This window comes from Erigeron canadensis, chromosome 4 (assembly GCF_010389155.1).
Source record: "Erigeron canadensis isolate Cc75 chromosome 4, C_canadensis_v1, whole genome shotgun sequence".
NCBI classification, from domain to species: domain Eukaryota; kingdom Viridiplantae; phylum Streptophyta; class Magnoliopsida; order Asterales; family Asteraceae; genus Erigeron; species Erigeron canadensis.
The window spans coordinates 18,389,449-18,411,797 of record NC_057764.1 but is presented as its reverse complement, the minus strand read 5'-3'; the positions used below and the strand labels follow the sequence as shown (position 1 = coordinate 18,411,797).

The window sequence follows — 22,349 nt, the reverse complement described above, 5'->3', positions numbered from 1 at the left end:
ATTGGCTTGCCATTCCTTAAAGACATCGATGGTCAGCTGTAAGGTTTAACCATCTAGTCGGGTGGGACTTATGTCACCACTATAATGATGTGTTAATGTGAGATGTAAAGATGTAAAGGTGTATAGGCACATTTAGGATGAACTACCTTATATGAAAAATGTTGAATGCAATGATGCGATGATGCCGGGTTTTGGTCTTGTTACTTTATGTTCCAGATAAATTTGATCCCTCGATCAAGTCCTAACTAGAAATCTCTTAACAAAAGACGATAAATCGTTTGGATTCGAGGCGAAAGCCTTCTCCGCCGTTACGGAGTTATTCTGCTCTAATCTCCGAAATCGAAGGAGATGATATGTGCCTTAATGATGTAATACGACTCTTATATAATGTTTTAATTGGACAAACGTTTTATAAATGAGGTGTTATCTTACTTAGCTAATTCGTTAGCTAACACTTGCTTTTTGAAATGTGTTTCTCCCTCAAGTTTAGCAAGCTTGAGCTAGATGATGAATAAAGTGTGAGGTATGGGTAGATTGCATTTGAGGATGACTATAATTTACCCATAGCGGCTGCTCATTTTAGAAATTTGTTTTATGTTAAGATGTTTATGACTTAAATTGGTATTGTGATCGATTGTTTAATGGTGGGCAACCGATGGGTTTCCAGTTGAAATTATTTTGATGATATGGCTAGTAACACCAAATAATTAATGAACCAAACAGGTTCTTTTGGTTTGGTCTTTTAAAGTTTAATTCCGCTCTCTTTTAATGCCGTTAGGCGAAAGTTTTTGGAAATCCATATTTTTAAACGATGAGTGTTACAAGTTAGTATCAGAGAAATGGTTTAAGTGAACCAATAACTATAGGTTGGTCGTAGGAATTGGACTTAAACTGATAGAGATCAAGTTAGGCTTAAGTAGGTATGCTTAGCCTTTGAGATGAAATGCCTTAGGACGGGTTGGGATGAGTGAGAGTTTAGGAATAAGGCATTATGATGATTGTTTCATGATATGTGAATATGTTTTTAGCCTTTATTCTTCACTTTCTCGCTTTTCCGTCGCTAATTTATTCTATTGCTACGATAGACGGTCCTCGAGGTGATGTTCTATTTACCTAACTGAATTTGATAAATGTGCGCTGTAACTTATGTGTGAAGTGGTTGGAATGAAAGGAAATTTGATGGATTAGGTGAAATGGCATCCAACCCACGAGGTTAATGACAAGGACCGCAACGGAAATAAGATGTTGTATGGATGATAAGGATTATGTGAATGGAATTGGTGAAAGTATGTGATACACAAATGTGCTAATTAACTTGCATGTGAAGTGATACAATTACAATTATGGTCCGGAACATAAATGCAAGCGTATCACGACGCCAGCATGTTGTATGGCCATACTTGTGTTAACCGGAGTAGAAAGTAACGAAGTTGGTAAGATTTCTATGAACTGATGTATTATGTTAGCCCACGGGCTTAAAGAACTCGGATTTGAAGTTTGACGAGTAGATTTGATGATGGATACTTGAAGGGTTATAAGTAGGTGACGCATATAAGGGTTACCGGCACACGTTTGGAAGGATACAGTTACAATTTCGGTCGCGAACGTAATTGTAAGTGTATCACGACATGTGTGTGTTTGTGAGACCGTGTCTGTGTTGATCCGAATGAAGTGAGAATGATGAAATCACTGAATGTTATCATATTCAACCACGTGAAGAGTAGTCATGTATCTTTGGATCAAAGAATGATGAAGCTGAAGCAAGTAAAGAAGTTAACACTAAAGTTGACTGAACCCTTAACCATGAAACTCTTCCATTATATGAACACAATGTTATGATGTGAAGCTACATTTAAGTTGTGAAGTGTTAAAATTGTGCTTGGGTGTAAGGAAAACGTTTAGGTTTCGTTTGAAATTATCTTTCCTGATCATAGATAATATGCGACACATGCTTTGGTCTATTTTGGACTTATGACTCGTTTAGTTTTGGCTTCGCCTACAGGATGATATATGACGATTCAAACGAGTATCTATAGGTGGAGATTCTTCCTGATATAGCATGAGTGTAAAGGTGATGTTGATATCCTATATGTGTACAAAATTTTGTGTATGACTGCTCCTCAACATAAAGAACTTAAGAAAAGTTTAAAAGGCAAAGATTATATTTCTAAAGTCGAGGCTACACGTAGTTTTGAGATGTTCTAATAAAGTTCCTAGTTTCATTTCGATCGTGAGGTCGAACCTTCAATCGATGTGTGACTAGTGCTACGTCCATGCAAGCGCACCCTCCGTTTTGTTCTCACTTATAGGAAGAAGTTAATGTTTTTGATTGTGGGATGTATTTCTTTTATAAGATAGATTTATGATGTTGCTACCATTTGTGGATGATGAAAGTCTTTGATGTGTATGAATTTAAGTAATCAAGCCTAAAGTTTTCTCTAGATCGTTTTGTCATTACGTCTATAAATGAAAAATCTTGCCATTCTAAGTATGATGAAGAACATTATGTTTGCTTAAAGAGTATTGTTATGATTTTCAACTCGGGGAGGCTTATGAACTGTGGCGACATGCTTTATTGGATGCCCTCTGAAAAGTGATACGACATATTATGATACGAGGTGTAGTAAATCTTATATGTTGACATGTGATAGGGTTAAAAGCTGAGGTTAGACACCGAAAGTTTTGTTACAAAGTAAATATTCAATGATCCTTTAACGGAAGTGAGGAGTCACGTTATCATGGACCAAGAGACAAAGCTACGTGGGAATCTAAAGGTATTGATATGATATGAGCCCGTAGTAGGCAGGTTGTCCATGAATGATTATTCTTGGTGAACAACCGTACCGTTACATTGGACATGTAGGAAAAAATGTATGAAAAAGAAGTTATGTAAAGCTCCTGTTTTATTCTTACTCGAGGACATAGATGTTTTTGGGCTGTGATCATATGCATTGAGACATAGTCATTGCTAATGCGTTACATCAGATGAAGCCTTATGAGAAGAATTACCCCACTCATGATATAAAGTTTACTGAAGTGGTCTTTGCATTGAAGTTGTGGGGACACTACTTATATGGCGCTAAGTGAACTCTATTCATTGATCATAAGAGCTTACAATATGTGCTTTCTTAGATGTATATGAATCTGAGATAAAAGAAGATGGATGGAATTACTTAGAGATTATGAATGTGAAATCAAGCACCAAACAGGTAAAGCTAATGTCGTGGCGGATGCTTTGAGTCGAAAAGGCGAGCTATTAGTAAGATGTGTTATGCATCAAAGGTTATGGCAAGTCAACCTTTTGTTCAATAAATTATGCGAGTCATAGTAGCAAGTTAATAAGGATATGTGTCGGAAGGTCTTATCCGCCAAATGAATAGTCTTCGTTGAATGTAATGTGTGTACTACTTATGAAGGTTGAAGAAATGAGGTGATTACTTGTTTTGATTTAAAGATTGAACCAAAGAAATTATGAAACGGATGAAAGGTAAAGTGAAAATAGAAAAGACTATGTAAGAAGTTCAATGAGTTTGGCTATGCAAAGCTGAAGAGACCCATAGGTCCTGATATTATATCCATCCAAGTAGTACAAGGGTGTATGCTGATTTGAAACCCATTTTATGACGGTTAAATATCAAGAGTGATGTGATAGTGTGTGTACAAAAATGTGTGACCAGTAATCAAGTCAAACCTATGGAAAGATACATCAATCGGTTATTCCGAAGTAGAAATGTACTTATATGATGGCTATGGATTATGTGACGAAGTTGTTTATAACACCTAAGGACAATGATGTGATATGAGTCGTTGAAGACTAGTTGATAAAAATGCTCCTTCTTCTCGTTACTCGTGAGTATGTGCGCGTGGTGAAGCATGCCACACGTATATAGGTGATGTAAGCATGGAGTTCCATTAAGTTTTGTGTTTGATCTTCATAAAGGGTAAACTCTAGAAGATATATGATATGTGCTTGTGTATTGATTTTAGATGACATCCATAGTACTTTCGTGAGTGTTATTGAACATATGCCTATGTGACTTCATTGAGAGATGTGAGTATTGGTGCTAAGAAATGATTTTAGATGATTCGGTTAAGATTCTTGGCTGGAAGTAAAAGAAGTTTCGTAGGGAGTTAATTGAGCCTGTGCTAATGAGATGGAATCACATTTATGGTGAAAGTTAATTCAGGAATTATACTAAAAATTTTTACGCTGAAGTGATTTCGAGGACGAAATCCTCTCAAGGGGAGATAATTGTAACATTCTGAACTTTTATTTAACGGTTGACTTGAGTCGTTAAGTCAACACTTCGTGTCCGTCAAGTCTATAGGAGATTTAATGATTATATGTGTTTAATGTGCTATATGTGTGAGTATTTTATGCCTTAATGATTGATGTGCTAATGTGTTTAAGATGCTTAAGATGTTTATGATGTGTTTCATGAGTCGGTAGGTAATCCCATTAATTCATTCAAGCCTTATATGTTAAGATGTGAAGTAGAAGGACATTAAATGAAAGAATGTAAAGTTGAGAATCATAAGTGTATGTTTAGGAAAGTGTGAGTAACAAACTAAACTATTCTATCTTTGACCTTGACCTTGAACGTCAATTGACTTTGACACCGTTAGTTAATTAACTATTGTGGCATCAAGGATTAATGTGGTACTTGAATGAGTTATTAATGATCATAAGATGTTATTATAGTTTTCGGTCGGTATATAAGGTGCTCGTTTGGTCGACTAAGTTTTCGGTTCATTAATTTGAGCCTTAACGACCGTTAGATTCAAGTTAAGGGCACTTTGGTCATTTGGCTAAAAGGTGGACGGTTTAGGAGGGGGTTAGGGAACCCTAAGACCCAATTTTCTCCAGAATTAAGTGTGTGAAAGTTTGGGTCTGCCTCCATTATCATTCTTGATTCAGTTTCATCGATTCCCGCCTAATTAGGAGAGATTTAAGGCTTATAATTCGATCTTCTAATCATATTCAAGGTATGGATCGTAATACCTACTGATTATTGGTCATTTACATCTATTCAATTTGTTCATACCTGGTCTTGATCGATTATATGTATTTCGCTGCTAGAATCGTTGATTTCGACCCGGTAACCGTTACTGCAATCTATTGGTATGTTGGGGATTCCAGAAGGTATAATCTTGTTGTTACTAATATTTTTATGATAAAATGGAGTAATTATAAGTGTCATATCAGATCTGGACCATAGGGTGTGTTAATCGATTGAAAATCGTCAGTTTTGTCAATTCGGTAACCTAAAACGTTTGTTATTGTGATGCAAATCAAGTAGGGGTTAATCAATGATTTCATTGCATCATTATGGTCTTAAAATGGTGAATCTTGAGGTACAAAAGTCGTTCATAAGGTTTGGGGTCGCTTGGGGTGTGTTTGGTTATGTTTTGGAGGTTAAACAATGATTTTTGTGCAGAATCAGGGCCAGTTGCGGCGCAACAAAAATACAGTGACTTAAGTTGCGACGCAATTTGCTCATTGCAACGCAATAGCGACTAAATTTTCAAATGGTCATAACTTTTGAACCGTAACTCTGTTTTTGACAAAATAAGCTATCCACGGAATCGTGAGAGAGTCTACTTTCTAATGGTAATGTTTTTTAAAGATGGTTGTGATGTCAAGTTTCCAGAAAGGTTAATTTAGTAAGTGAATGCCGAGTTTCGTCGAGTTATGTAAGCTTTAAAGTATTAATCAAATGTCCGATGCATCAAGCCTTGTCATGGGTCATGTTTATAGATATTTAAGCTTGATTCATGAACATAAGTAAGTAGGTACTTTAGCTCATTATGTCGTTTAATGATTATAGGTAGTCGAGAATACTTGCAAAGCTTGGTAACTTACGTTATCATTTTGTACGTTTCTACGAGGTAAGATACATAACTTTGACACGCTGAGGGTTCAGCAAAAACATAGTTTTCTTATAATAACTTCCCCTAATGATATCTTGTTTGCTTATGGGTATTCGGGATTATACGGGAGGTGATATGGGCTATGTATATGCATATTGAAGCCTGAAATGTTACCCCACTGGCATGAGATGATATATATTGTTATGATATGCTATGAGATGATATGAATTGTTATGATATGCTATTAGATGATATGAATTGTTATGATACGCTATGATATGATGTGTTTTTGGATGATATGCTATGAAATGCTATGTCATGTCTTGAGATGAATTGAAATGTGATATATGTTAATGATATGTGAAATGTGCATGATTACATGGCTTCTTAATCTAGTTCACTAGAATTATTAAGTTGCCGTGACACGTGCAAAAAACGTTCACGTGTCTAGTATCAAAAATGATAATGATATGCTATAAAATGTATGTTGAAAAGACCTATGTTGTTATGATGACATTTTTGATACTAAACACGTTTAAAAAAAACGTGTTTAGTATCAAAAATGATAGGGATGCCTACTAAAAACACCTAATCTTTAGTCTAACCATTTAAACTAGCCATCTGTCAATACATTTTAAATGGTCATTAATTATTTTGTATTATTACTATTATACCCCTAATTATTTTTTCACATATAAAATGTAATTTTACAAATCTTGTTTCCATAAAATGATTCGTGTACAAAAATTAGTGGATGAAGCTATCATGATTTTTATTAGTGTACAAAAATTTGTTTTTGTGCTTTATACAAAGAATAAATTTGTATATGAAGTTCGATCTTCACAAAAATTGGTACTTGGAATTTATGTTTGTTAAATGAAAGACATTAACTAATGAGATATAATATAAATCAACATTACGTAAAACAAAAAGAAAAGGGTAAAATCAAAATATAATTTATTTATATTTTGACTTAAAATAAAAATGACAGATGGCTAATTTAAATGGTTAGACTAAAAATTAGGTGTTTTTAGTAGGTCTCCCTATCATTTTTGAAAGTTATATATTGCTATCAATATGTCAGATATGGGCTTTTCTGTTAATGGGACATGCTCTGGGCCTTTCAAACAATGTTCATTGGGTATTTGTTTAGTGGGTTTTCTGATTCGAGAGAAATCTGTATGAGTTTTATATTCCTTATTAATTAACTAAAAGGGTGATTGCGCATTGCAGCGGCAACAGTTTATAATACGTGAGATGTCATAACGATTATACAAGCTCTTTGGGTTACGTTCATGAGATGTGACGAGTTATCTAACCGTGCTTATCATTCTAAATATAAGTCGATGATTAGATGCAAAAAATAATAAGTTGCAAAAACTAACTTATCTAAATACTTTTGTTAGGGTTATTTAGGGATAGGTTGAGGATATTGAAAAAAATGTTGAATTTTCTAAAATAAATGTCAGTTTGTTTTATAAGGTATTATAAATAGTGAATGGTAAATCTTGTTAAAATTCCTCTAAAATTCATGAAAATATAACACGTGAATTGAACTAACTTTTTCTTAATACCGTATCTTGAATTTGTTGCATGGTATGATGACATGATTTTGATTTTGTAGTTAGAATTAGGATGATGAGTTAGTTGGATATACTATTACTCTAATTTATATCATATTAATGTTTTTTTTTTCCATCGATGGTATAGACATAAAAGTAAAAAAAAAACTGTTAAACTTTAAAGCTAAAACATACTGAATATCATTTGTATGATATTTTGGTACTGGTATAATTTTGAGTTTGGGTTATTTTGCTCATCTTAATCACATTTTATTGTCTACATTGATTATTTTGTCTCAGAATGATTTTTTATTCTGACCAACACACATGAAATATATCTATGTAAACTAGTCATACTGTTAATCAATTATGCTTATTAGTAATCTTAAATTCAAACATATTTTAAATAAAGAGGGTAAATTTAACATTTTATGGATTAAAAACTTTTTTAATTAGAAAGATTTTAGAATGGTCTTTAAAATTATATATATATATATATATATATATATATTTTGCTTGCAGAGCAGAGAGAAAAAATTAAATTAAATTTTTAATCTGGGCCATTCAAATTAATACACAAATCAATCTGAGCCATCTAAACTAAAAATCAGGTTCCATCCCCCTCTCTAAAAACCGGTATCTATTCTTTCACATCTCCTAACCCTAATCTGTTCTTTCCCGTCTTCCTCCTTCCCCAAAACACACGCTGTAAGTTATCATCCCCATTTTTTAATATATCGCTGGTGATTCTTCTTATTCTTTTCTGATTCATATATCTTTATCAAATATTTGTAATTCATATATTTTTGTTACTAATAAATCAAATTTTTTTGATTCTCTGATTAGTGCTACGGTTTCTGGCCGATAAAGTTTGTCATAGTTTTCTTTGGATTGATTTGTGCATTTGAAATTGATTTTAGGTTTATGAATTTCGAGTGTTCCAAAAATCTTCCACACATTCTTGCAGTTGAATCGCCATTGTTAGGTAAATTTCTTTATTAGTATTGTAATTATTTTGTTGGCTTCACATGATGAGATATTTTTGGTGGGTTTGTTTTTTAAATTGAATGTAGGTATTGTGTTTGTGATTCTTTATAGTTTTTGATAAATCTAGATATGATTTGGAGAAATCTGACAGGCTTTATGAGATTGAGTCGATGTTAAGAGTTGATATCCTGGTATTTACTTATTCAAAACGCCTATGTCCGTCCTACTCTAAGAAACAATGTACCTGTTGTTTTCTCCAAATTTGTGTGTTAATCTATATACATATATCAGTTTGAAAGACGTGTGTTTATGCACCATTCCATATCCTGGCTTTCTTATTGATGTGTTTCGGTGTTTGGATTTGTAGTTAATGAATTAAGGATAGGACTTTTGTGAGGCTTTTTATATGCCTACAAAGAAAGAGGCTTTTATATTGAAGAGTTTGAAAATAAAATACTAGGCGGTGAGTTTTTTTTGTTTCATGTTGATGCCCAATATTATCTATATCATTATATGGTCTAATATTCTTGAATTTAATATTTGGTGAAATAAGTACAAAAATGTTACATTATTTGCACGTTATGGTCATTTATGAGACAGTGTTGGTCATGAATTGGGATAGGATTTCCGATTCGTATGTTTTGTGTCGTTTAAAATGGTGTGCATGTGTCTAACCATATGGTTGCTGAGTGTGGGGATTATGACATGAGTTTGATTGCTAAATAAGTTATTTGGTTAACGAGTTTGGTTTTAAAAGATAGACCCAAACCCACCAAATTAGTACCCTCTGAACATACAAGGGTGGTGGGTATAGTGCTTTATTCCCATTATAAACCAACACATAGTGATTCATAAGTTCAAACAATCAAACCCATTAAAATAGTCACCTTCTGAACGCAACAAGGGTGGTGAGTGTAGTACTCTATTCTCATTATAAACCAACACATAGTGATTCATAGGTTCAAACCCAGCGATGTTGGATTGACTGGTGACCTCAAAAAGCGTCAGTGAGATAAGATAGGGGTTGCAAAATGCGTGGGTTACGGCTGGGTAATGGGTTCGGGTCAATGTTTTAACCTTTTTATATCTAACAACTAAGCAAATAATGATGAGGGGTTTTGATGACTAGGCCGGTGATGCTAACTAGTAAACAAAAATCATGACCGATTAGCTATGCAACTGTCTCAGTCCAACTATATGGGTGTTGAGTGTGGGGATTATGACATGAGTTTGATTGCTAAATAAGTTATTTGGTTAACGAGTTTGGTTTTAAAAGATAGACCCAAACCCACCAAATTAGTACCCTCTGAACATACAAGGGTGGTAGGTATAGTGCTTTATTCCCATTATAAACCAACACATAGTGATTTATAAGTTCAAACAATCAAACCCACTAAAATAGTCGCCTTCTGAACGCAACAAGGGTGGTGAGTGTAGTACTTTATTCTCATTATAAACCAACACATAGTGATTCATAGGTTCAAACCCAACGACGTTGGATTGACTGGTGACCTCAAAAAGCGTCAGTGAGATAAGATAGGGGTTGCAAAATGCGTGGGTTACGGTTGGGTAATGGGTTCGGGTCAATATTTAACCTTTTTATATCTAACAAATAAGCAAATAATGATGAGGGGTTTTGGTGACTAGGCCGGTGATGCTAACCAGTAAATAAAAATCATGACCGATTAGCTATGCAACTGTCTTAGTCCAACTATATGGTTGTTGAGTGTGGGGATTATGACATGAGTTTGATTGCTAAATAAGTTATTTGGTTAACGAGTTTGGTTTTAAAAGATAGAACCAAACCCACCAAATTAGTACCCTCTGAACATACAAGGGTGGTAGGTATAGTGCTTTATTCCCATTATAAACCAACACATAGTGATTTATAAGTTCAAACAATCAAACCCACTAAAATAGTCGTCTTCTGAACGCAACAAGGGTGGTGAGTGTAGTACTCTATTCTCATTATAAACCAACGCATAGTGATTCATAGGTTCAAGCCCAGCAACGTTGGATTGACTGGTCACCTCAAAAAGCGTCAGTGAGATAAGATAGAGGTTGCAAAATGCGTGGGTTACGGCTGGGTAATGGGTTCGGGTCAATGTTTTAACCTTTTTATATCTAACAAATCAGCAAATGATGATGAGGGGTTTTGATGACTAGGCCAGTGATGCTAACCGGTAAATAAAAATCATCACCGATTAGCTATGCAACTGTCTCAGTCCAAATTAACTACTATTATTAGCAATTCTTTTTGTAATCTCTTTTTGTTCTTGGTTTTGATAGTTAGCCTATTAGTAGTAGAATGATTAAAGTAGGTTGGTTTGACTTTTGCACAACATGTTGGTTGTCTTGATCTTTGGAAAAGAATGGAGTGCTAATTTTACCTGGAGTGCTGAAAAATGTATTTTTCGTTAGCAATAAAAGTATAGTTTAGAGCAGAAGACTGTATGGTTTGGTTGTATTGCCTTTTTGTCTATTTTTATGTTAGAAATCTACAAGTTGTTTACTCACATAGTTATATCATAAAAATCTACAAGTTGTTTACTCACATAGTTATATTAATATATATTTTTAAATGGACTCCTGTAGTCTTATTGTTATTGCCTTAGAATATTACTCTTATAGTCACACTGACACACTATTAATTTTCAAAGGATAGACTTTATCATGTTGTTGGAAACAGATTGACATCTTTTATGTCGCAACTCATGCTCATAGAACTTATCATATATTAGGTCACAAACTTATGAATCCAGCAGCGGTAGCAAAGATCTGCAAATTACAATCATACAAGACCCAACAACACTATCCCTAACCAAGATGTATACAAAAAGGCAGTCGGGCATGCTATTCTCATTTATAGCAAAACACATCTCTCCGCCAAAAAATGAAAGTTTTTTGTAGTGAGACAGACACACTGCTTCAGGCGTGCTTAGGCGTGCTTAAGAATTGAGCTGCTCACATCTCAAGCCGCTAAAGCTGCTAACGCGTCAGCCAAATACTAATCTATGACCAACACTTTCCACTATACACCCTTACATATATATCTTTGTTTTATGTTATGTGATACTCATAATTTGGTAACTATGTTTATTTTAGATTATATCTAATAAATTTGGGAGTTACAAGTTATTTGTTTTTGAAAAAAAAAAGGAAGAAAACTCTTGTAGTATCCAGGAGAGTTCAAGTTTCATAGCGACAGAATAGTAGCAGCAAGGAATATCAGGTATGTAGCTATTTTTATTTTGTAGTTGTTATCTATACAAGCTTTTCACGTTGTGAAGATGATGGGATATGATAGGGAAAAAAAAGGGGGGTGCTGTTCCAACCACAAACACACGAGATGTGTAATTTTTGCTATTGGTAAATTTATGTATGTGCAGCGTCACCATATATATGCTTAACATCACATAATTTACTTTAACTCTTAATCATGTCACTGATCTTTCATTTTTACAGGTACAAATTAGTGGTACAAACATACAACAACAAAGAGTTTACGGATTGTGTTGTTTTCGATGATAATGCTACTAATCATGGGTTGCAATGTTAATTTATTTGTTTGAATGTCTACAATTTAATTGTTTTTCAACTACTTAACAACAAGATCACTACACATTACAAAATCAAGAGATATGACGGTGAACGAAAATTAGTGGATTACATGTGTCACAAGGTTGTAGCTTTAGGAGGATTTATCATTTTTCATTAAGTTAAGAGTAATGATAGTGTGAATATCTTTCTCTTTCCATGGGTTTTCCTCTCTTGAGCATTAGTAGATCTGTAGATGTTTCCTAAGAGAGTTTTTTGCATTTTCCCCTCAAGAGTTTAAATTAATTTCGTCATTTCCTTGATGACCAAGGATACACGTTAGCCTCGTAAGTATTTTCTTGACTTTTATGTTCATTAGGATCTCCCCATGTAAGTACTTTACTAACTTTTCGAGTATTAGTTTTCCGATTCTGATCCACATTTTCTACAAAATCCGCATCTCTGCTTAGATTCAACATGTATTCTATGGGATCAAATAGCTTGTAAGCTTTAGACTCCTTACTAACACCAATAAGTTCACGTGGCTTACTTCTATCATCCAGATTACTTTGTTTTTCACTCGGCACGTGTGCATGTGCTAAACAGCCAGTAAATCGAAAGTAATCTACATTAGGCTTACTGCCTCTCCAAGCTTCTTGTGGAGTCTTATTGTCTAAAGCTGCTGTTGGATACCTATTTAGAACATGAATACACCAAATTGCTGCATCTGCCCAAAATTCTTTAGGCATGAGTTTCTCATGATCTCATCTAACATACTGCAAACCATATTTCATGATGTTTCGATTTTGTTTCGCTCAGCCGCACCGTTTTTCAGCGGTGTATAGACTGTTGTCAACTGTCTATTATTACCCTGCTCTTTACAAAATTCTGTGAATACATCGGAATTGAATTCACCTCATCTGTCTGTTCTAAGACAGTGTCTGTTCACCTTTGCTTGCTTCTCCACACATATATTGAAGTTTTAAAGCATTATGAGCTACTGCTTTTTGATTTAACAAGTAAATCCAAGTCTTACGTGTAAAATCATCAATAAAGCTTATTGCCTTATGAGATCAGACTCATAGTGGACTTGATATGTCCGAATGTAGCAGCTGCAGCTTTTTTGTTCCACACATTCCTTTTTGCAAAATTCTCACGATGTTACTTTCCCACTAATCATTTTGAATATACTTCATCTGGAAGTTTTATCGTGGGCAACCCCTCCACCATTCCCTTTTGTGATAAAGTTGATAACACTTTATAACTCAAGTGTCCCAATCGACAATGCCAAAAGTGTGACTCATCTATTGAGTGAACTATCAAACACATAATGGATTTTGGCATTTTTCCTACTATGAGATAAAACACATAGTGTGATTTATTACTCCTTCCCTTGGATGATAGACTTTGCATACACCATTCTGAATCAACGCAGCCAACCCCTTTTCTTGAAATTGCCCAACACCTAGCAAATCTTTCCCTTCATTCGACATCTCTCCTTTCTTTCCCTCGTGTTTGCCTCTATCTTTTCATTCGTGTTCAGGATTTTAACCAAGGTTAATTACGAATTGTTTGAGCAAAAGATATCAGAGATGAAAGAAAGAAAAAATATTGACGCAAAATGCTTCAATACTTTTATATTCAGTAGTATCTGGGATTTAATTAGCCATTACAAAAATAAAAGAGATCTAAAATAACTCGTAAGAAAAAGCCTGTTGACAACGGTCTTTAACAAAATAAGTAGAAAGACTTTACGCAATGCATAAGACTCGGTAAAATACAAAGCCAACTCATCAGTAAGTGCCTAAATGCTTGATAGATATGTAAATGAGGGAGTTCAAAAGTTATCCGTGGATGTTTTGTCTATAAAAAGTTACTTATAATGACAGAGATAGCTATTAATATTGCATAGATGACTAGTTGCGGGTTATGGGAACTAGTTTATACAAGAGATATATAAAAGACAATGTGTGTGGAGATATTAGATCCACAACTAATGTTTAGCGTCTGAGAGTTCAGTTACTGTATGCTATTTATTTTTTGTACAAGTATTGAACATTGAATTATATCGGCATATGTTATTTGAATAATTTATGGTTTGTGAAACAAAGTTGGAATAGCTGGAATATAGTGGATTTTTGTTATTGTTAAGTGCTATACATACATCTTAAGACATATGCATCCTCTTGTCACTGACTTTTTCCCAATCTATGTGGTCTTGCAATATAAACATGTTGGTCGTTAAGTTTCACTGACAATGGAATACAATAAATATAATGAGTTGGTGAATTGGCAATGTATACAATAGCTGGCATCTCTAGGAGAGTCTTATCTAGAATTTAGAAAGTCTTAATCTAGTTAATTCCTACGAGATTATTAGGAGGAGCATAAAGTATGTACGAAAAACCATGTGAGCCAATTCCCAAGTTTGATTGATCCTTTAACAATTCATTGGTTCAAACAGCCTTCCATGATTATCTTATGACAAGCTGAAGATCTTTATCTTATGACCAGTCTTTAAATATTCTCTCACTCATTGGTCATTTATAGAATACAAACCTTTTCTATGAGCTTTTGATAGGTGATGTCGGTAAACCTTAACCCTTGGGTTGGTTGTCCTGTATTGATTTGAGTTATTCTACGTATTTCTCTAACCTCTGGCTGTAATTAGTAGTATTAGATCAATGAACCCATGATGCATAGCTTGTTAGGATTATGTATTTATTGTGAGTTATAGGCAGTTGTATGATTGTGTGCTGCCCAGAGGAATGCCTTGCAATATGTTATTAATAGCCGGTGATTGAATTTTTATATTCTGTACTTTTTTGTTCCACTTTGATACATAGGAGGTCCAATCTATCCATCTTGATGGTTATGTTATGTTCTTTTTGTTCAGAATTTTGTATATGTAATTATAAACCGTCATATTTTAACTTCCTAATATCTTTTTTAGTTGATTATCTCGAGTGTTAATTAGGAACCTGACAAATATAGCAGATGTGAATCCTCATATGAATTACCAAAATGCTAGAATTTAACTGTAAGTAACCAAAATATGGGTGTGTAGGTCCTCATGTAGATCTTTTCATATGCCGTACTAGATTGTAAAAAAGTTTAGACATTTTGCTTGGAGTGATGAATATTTCATCTTGTGACACTAGATGTGATTGCTAGATACTAAAGGTGATGGAAGATCAGCGTTCTTTCAATAGCCCTAGAAGGACCCTTAGTTATTCTAGAAACAGGGGAGCAACTTTCTCTGTATTTGAAGCGGACAACAAGGCTTCTGGTGTCGGTGTTTCGGGAGAGCATGGCCCTAACCCTTCTGAAGTTTATGGATTTGTAGGAGCCATTTCAACAGTTGTTGCTACAGGTATTCTCCGTCTTTTACACTTGTTTAAAAATCGTCTTGCTTATATCAAGTTAAAGCGAGGCATAAATAGCTAAGAAGATAACAAGCCAAAATGATTGAAAGTCACCTAAAGTGTTTTCTTAGCAAAAATATTATAGCTCATTGACCCAATCTCCTTTGACATGTATTAAAAGGACCATTTTTGCTGTTTCCGGACTTATCCGTTCACCCATTTTGTCACCTTTGGTTCACATCTACAAACTACAACGACTTCTAAATGACTGAAAGCCACCCAAAGTGTGTTATTGCAAAATTATAATTCTTCATTGACTCAGTCTGTTTTGACAAGTATAGAAATGACAAGTTTTGTTGTTACCGAATTTGTCCAGTCCAGCGATTTTGTTACCTGTTGTTCACATCTACAATGACTGCCTAAAAGCATTTGGCAGAGTGAGTGACAATATCGATATATCACATCAAAATGGTTACCCGTTATGCTGAACCCAGTTATATACAATTGATTTGACTATGTGTTGAATGTTGTAAGCATCCTCCAACAATGACAAACTAAAGGACTGTTGTGGACCACAGTCAGTAGCATTAAGAAACAATGACAATGCAAAAAAGGTATTAGTCAAGAAGGAAATGTTGGTGTCTTCATGACTTTAAGGTAAATAAAGGACTATCTGCTTGTGTAGATTTATGTGCGTTTTTACCTTGACTTCTTATTGGGTCAAAAATTTTATCTTGGGCAACTGTCTGCAATGAAATTTTTGTGTGTTTAGAGGATTCCAATATTAATTTATTTTGTTGTGCCGACAGTTATTTTCATGATATGGGCATACGTTCCTGATCCTTGGTTGCATTCTATTGGGATCTTCTACTATCCTAGCAAGTACGTATGCACGGCCCTTTTAGTCCTTGCTTTTCATTTGCTTTGTAAACCTTGATCTACAGTTCTCATTTAGGTTTTCATTCTATATGCAAAAATGAGATAATATCATTTGAAGACCTAGAAGAAAGATGTTAGAGGTGGCAATTTTTCCCGTTACCTGTGCATGGGTTGTTTCGGTCATGTATTACCTTTAACAGCTTTAACGTGTAAATTCTAGATAACAGTTTAAACTGAATTGGATCAAATGGGTTGAAAAGCTTAGATTATCCTTCAGATAATATATTTCTTGTAGACTTGTGTTATACACACAACTGATCTGTAATAAAATGAAAGTTTTGGACAAAAAGTTTTATTAGTCAACCCAACTTATACAAACTTAACTGAGAACCTGATCTGACACAAACCTAATTTGAGGTACTCACCCGGATCGTTTTGATACCATCAGATAACCTACATTTGCAGCACTTGTTAATTTGTTATTGAATCAGATATTTGGGTGTCATCTTTCAGGTATTGGGCACTGGCGCTTCCAGCTTACACCATTGTGACAGCTGCAACTACCTTTCTATTCTACATTGGCCTCAACTTTATGGCAACTCCACCCCCAACATCCCTGAACTCGATATATGGTGAGTTGGTTTTTCTATAATGCCAGTGTGTAAGATTGCTTACTGCTTAAAGTACTAAATTAAGAGTTGTGGTGTGAGCAAGTGAAACCAAATAAGTACTAAATTTGGGTTGATTTCACCCAAATGAAACCATTATTTGGATCCACCACAAATGCGTCCAGGGATCTACTCGAGAATGTTCTGCAAGTGTAGTATCTTATGTATATTTTTTGCAGATGAAAACAGCAAAGATCTTGTGTGCTTTGATGCCGCGTTAGACGAAGATGACAGACCCATTGAACCTTACTCTGATATTGGAATCAACCAGATCAATGAGCTAATGTTCAAAGATTGGAAATAATATTTACCTCTCAGATATTCTGGTTGTTGGTAGAAGTATTCAATTGCATAGTGGTATATCTTGGAGCACGTATATATCATTCGATGCTATTTAAGTTTTTTAAGTCTTTTGTGATTGGCCTTGTTATAAATTTGGTCTGTTAACCTGTTGTCATGGTATGATGCCATCATTGATTATCATATGATTCATTTACTCGTGTCTACAAGGAAATTTCTTTTGTTTGTTTTGCCACGAGTGGGATGTTCCCTAGACATAGACCATGCCGATATCAATACAACATCTTCCACAACATTCCATTTAGTGGTTCCTGGCAGTTTTAGCAGCAGGAACCCGTGCGTTCAGATTTTACAGCACGTTAAATGATGTAATGATAATAACAACTTGGTACTCTTTTCGTAAACTAGAAATATATGTTCTCGGTTTTAACGTGTGACATACGTTTGTACAACCCGAATGCAAGACATCGTATCAATTACATGATGGTATGCTGGGACACAAGAAACATACTAAAAATAACACCATCGCTGACTTGGTTCTAGTCAAGCAGTAGCTGCCAGAATCTAACAACAAACTAATATCACAAACTTGACCTTATAATTCAAATTGCCAAGGTTCTCAATAATATTTCCTATTGCTGACGATTTATGTCCACAAACGCTCCATATAGCAATATTGAAACTTAGGTTAACTAATTAGATTCATTAAAAAGCAATGCAACTGATAATACTTCATTAAACCCTTATTTTGACCATGTATGGAAAATACTATAACTGAGGTAAACAAGACATGCTTTTCATGTTCAGAGTAGAGTGAGTTCTTAATTCATGTAAGTGGTCTAACCAATATATCTTCATGACCTTCTCCACATCCTTTCTCTGGGAACCTCCAATAAAATGCTATTTTCCTACACCAATAACCATGGAGTCATGAACAAGTATCATACCAATTTGTAAAATTTCTTTTGTTTACGTAAAGTTTAATAGTCATAGTTTATCATGATTGGGTCAAAAAGAGCTGCAATCAAAGCATAAAACTCCAACCTTCTCGCCATGTCAAATTACTATTCTTGCATATTCTAATCAAGATCTTAACATCAAACACAGTTTTCCAAACAAGTCATGGGTCTTCAGGCAAGTCTTTTCAAATTTTTAACAAGCATCATGTCTACTTTGTTCACATAATAGATACCGTATAATTCTTTATCGAGTTTATCTATTAGTGAGCACTGATTATAAAAATGAGAAGCACAAAATGTCAAAGGTACCTTTAATCGCAAAATTCACCTACCAGAATAGATAGATGAATCTTGCATGTTGGGCGAAACATCAAACATATTCTAAATTTAATTCTTACAATAGTGTATTACCAAATGACACAGATCCATATATGTGTTGGGCGAAAGTTTCACTTTATTGTATGTAGTTTCCGATTTTGTGAAAGAATTAAAGTCAGCTAACGAAACATATTAGAAAGAGCAAAAGGCATGATTAGAATCTTACGGTGGACACTCGTTTAGGTTGGTGGAGGGCCATGATACGAGCTTTGACCATCCGAAAATAGGAAGAAACTAGCAGAAACAGCAAGCATTCCCAACACCAAGCACTGCAGCAAAATCGTTACTTTCCTAGGAAACAGTTTAACCACCTTGTCCTGCTCTTCATGCAAAATATAATACTCTTCAGGTACGGTTTTAACCAAAATATCCAAAAGCTTCTTATATGGTAGATCTATCTCAGCTGAATGCAAAACCTGAAGCATAGATAGCCTTAGATGCTTTACTAATGATTCTAGCTTATTTGAACTTGTTTCTTCTGTTGTAGTCCCATTATGAATGACTGAATCAACGAAAACCATGTCAGTTTCATCAGTTATTGGGGATGACTGTGGAGTCTTTTTAATAGTTGTTATGCTTGACAATGGAGTGCCTTCTACAGAACCAGCCGTAGTAGTTGACGACGTAATGAATTGATTCAAAGACACAATGTAGCTCTGATACATTAAAGAATAAACCCAAATTAATACGAGTAGCAAATGGAATAAAGGATTAGTAGTATACAACAAGCAGTTATCTCCAATGGAAAATATAAATTGAGTTGTCCATCAAATGAAACTCGTATTACAGAATTCTTCAGATGCTTTAAGATCCAGTCACTACTAACAGCAACACATATAACTACTTCTAATCGGGAAAAAGACTTCATACCAGAAAAATAGAGAACCATAAAAGGTAAATTTGAATAAGGATTAGTCATAGATATTGAAAGATATGTGTTAAACTTGCATAGGACAGTGAATAAGGATGTTGAAAGATGTGTGTTAAACTTGCATAGGACAGTGAATAAGGATGTTCAAAGATATGTGTTAACTTGCATCAGAAAGTGAATAAGGAAAAACTGCTAATCTGTTGTGCAAAGAAAGCATGCAGATTTTAAATCTAAATATGTAAATGCATGTTTTAACAACAATTTGGTTACTAATCTGCAAGTTGTAAAAGTAATAAAACACATTAGTCATCATACTACAAATTCATACTATATCCATTACGCATCACAGATCACAACCCTTGCTCAGTTGTGACTTGAACCAAATACCAAAGTAAAGTATACATCACTTAGACACAAATGTACATTCTACACATTTTTTGTATTCTAAAAAAAAAGGGTAAATGGGTGGGAACCTATAGTCCCATGTACCATTTTGGTACATGCATTCTTTGTATTCTAATTAGCAAGCATCACAATATGTCCACTGATGTGACTAATTTATACCTATTACCCACATCATTATTAGCCACTGCCCATGAGTGCGTAGTAGTGAGTTCTTTGGTAGTTTTAGTTTATAAATTTTAAGCTCGATTTTGCACATCAAGTTTTTGGCGCCGCTGTCGGGGACTGTGTGCCGAATTAGTTGTTTATTTAGTGGTTTGATCCTTCCTCACGCGTGAGGAAGTTAATTGCTTTATTAGTTTAGACTTGTTTATTTGAATTATCACAAGTGCATTTAACGCGTGGTGTTAGTTGTGTTTTGCAGGAAACCTTAATAGTTGATGATTTTGCGTTCTTCGGGGAGACCTCTTTTTAGTCCACTAAAAACTCCACCTAGACGCAGGATCAACTACACGGCACCACCAGATTGGGACGAAGAAGGCTTCTATCTAGAGGAATTCTTTGACCTTTCACTTGTAAAAGAAAAGATGGGTGACAATCCGCCAATAGATCCGAATGATATCAAGTATGGAGACCGAACCCGCAATATCCCTTCGGCTCGTGGTTCCGCCATTAGAACACCGGCGGTCGATCAGAACTTTAATTTGAAACCGAATCATTTAAAGAGCATCGAGGAACAAAAGTTTGATGGAAAGAAGAAGTGGGATCCATATAAGCACTTAGAAAGGTTTGAGAAGTTGGCACGGCTCTACCAATATGGTCAAAACCAAATGAATGCCGTGAAGCGTGAAACTTTTCCTATCACTCTTACCGGGGAAGCCGAAGATTGGTTTAATGATCTTCCCGAGAATTCGATTACAACTTGGGATCAACTCAAGGAAGCTTTTATCGGTGAGTTTTACTCAGTTAGAACTCAAAGGCAATTGGAGAACTTGATTAGGTCTTTCATGCAAGAAGATGGGGAAGATGTGGTAGATGCATGGATCCAGTTTAAAGAAATGTTGAGAAATTGTCCGGGTCATGATTTGACCAAGGAGAAGTATGTTGAGTTGCTCTTTCATGGATTGACCAAGGCCTCAAAAAGAGAGATGGGATATGCTTTTGGTGGGAGTTTTAGCAAGATCACTCCAAATGAAGGTTTTGACATTTTGGAGAGAATGGTGAAGGATAATGCGGCCATGGATGATAAGAGGTTTGTGAAGAATGAGAGCCGATTCAAGTAAAACAAGGTTGCAAGGGCCGATGGAAGCAATAATTCTAGTGTAATTGATGAGATTCAAGCTTTATCGGCAAGGATGGATAAAGGTTTTGCTAACCAAGAAGCGAGGTTTGGACATCTAGAGCGAGAGGTGAAGGTGCTAGCTGATGGATGTGACCATTGTGGAGACATACACTATTCCGAAGAGTGTCCCAAACGGGGACCTGAAGATGTCAATTTCGTCCAGAATCAGCAAGGAGGTTTTCAGAGGAACACCGGTTTTCAGAATCGGTCATCAGGTAACAATTCCTATAACTCTTCTTTTCCTGCTAATACTTCTCGTTTTTCTGGTAACAGGTGGCAAAAGAGCAACTATCAAAGTCAGCCAAAGCAGCAGGAGACTAAGCAAAGCCAAGGATCGGGTTCAGCCTCTTCTATTACCGATCCTAATGCCGAGCTGAGAGAGATGATGAAGCAGATGATGAGTAATCAGATTGAGACAAACACAAGTATCCAGAACATAAGGGAGGATACTCGGGAGTTGAGTGAGAGGCTAGACAGGATTAATGGCAAGGTGGAGATGAATGCCAAGAATCAAGATATTAACTTTAAGGATCTTGAAAGCAGGATGGCTGCTCTAACTAGGCCCCAGGGTGCTTTGCCTAGTAACACTCAGTAGAATCCAAAGCAGGATCAAGGATCCAGCAGTAGTCAGAAGTACACTCCACCACCTGTTCGTCATGAGCAGGCGAAGGCCATTACTACTCGTACAGGTAGATCCTATGCCCCTCCTCCTAATCCTAATGTTGTTGTTTCAGATGTACAGGATACAGGAAATGAAGAAGCTGAAGATGTGGACGAGGAGATTGTGATGGAAGATCAACCGACCATGAAGACTCCGGTTACCCGACTGGAACCGGCGGTGACACCCGAGGCTAAGCCATTTAAGCCTAAGGTTCCATTTCTACAGCGGTTCAGGAAGGCCAAATTAAAGGAACAATATGATAAATTTGTTAACATGATTAAAAATGTTCATATTAATGTGCCTTTAGTCGATCTGATACAGGGAATGCCCAACTATGCAAAGTTTATCAAGGAACTCGTTACAGACAAAGGAAAGATGGATGAGGTGAAGGCGACATATCTCAATGCTGAGTGTTCTGCTATCTTGCAGAATCAACAGATTCCGCCTAAGCTTGAGGATCCAGGGATTTTTCTTATAACTTGTTCCATTTGTACTTTGAGTTGTAAGGCTTTAGCAGATTTAGGTGCAAGTATTAATTTGATGCCTTACTCGGTTTGGAGTAAGTTG

The 22,349-nt window shown here is 35.4% G+C and overlaps 1 protein-coding gene across 1 annotated transcript; it reads left to right on the top strand.

Moving 5' to 3' along the window:
* The first annotated feature begins 15,061 nt into the window (after window positions 1-15,061).
* On the top strand, window positions 15,062-17,339 carry LOC122595316 (phosphatidylinositol N-acetylglucosaminyltransferase subunit P-like). Its single transcript, XM_043767659.1, has 4 exons — window positions 15,062-15,330; window positions 16,132-16,204; window positions 16,715-16,833; window positions 17,049-17,339. The coding sequence occupies exons 1-4, from the start codon at window positions 15,144-15,146 to the stop codon at window positions 17,171-17,173; spliced, it is 504 nt and encodes a 167-aa protein (XP_043623594.1). The 5' UTR covers window positions 15,062-15,143; the 3' UTR covers window positions 17,174-17,339.
* Window positions 17,340-22,349: the final 5,010 nt, after the last annotated feature.

Excerpts from the sequence above, each read along its gene's own strand:
- LOC122595316 (XM_043767659.1), top strand. The coding sequence starts at position 15,144 with ATGGAAGATCAGCGTTCTTTCAATAGCCCTAGAAGGACCCTTAGTTAT. Across the intron at positions 16,205-16,714 it reads ATCTTCTACTATCCTAGCAA|GTATTGGGCACTGGCGCTTC; the intron begins GTACGTATGCAC and ends GTCATCTTTCAG. Across the intron at positions 16,834-17,048 it reads ATCCCTGAACTCGATATATG|ATGAAAACAGCAAAGATCTT; the intron begins GTGAGTTGGTTT and ends TATTTTTTGCAG.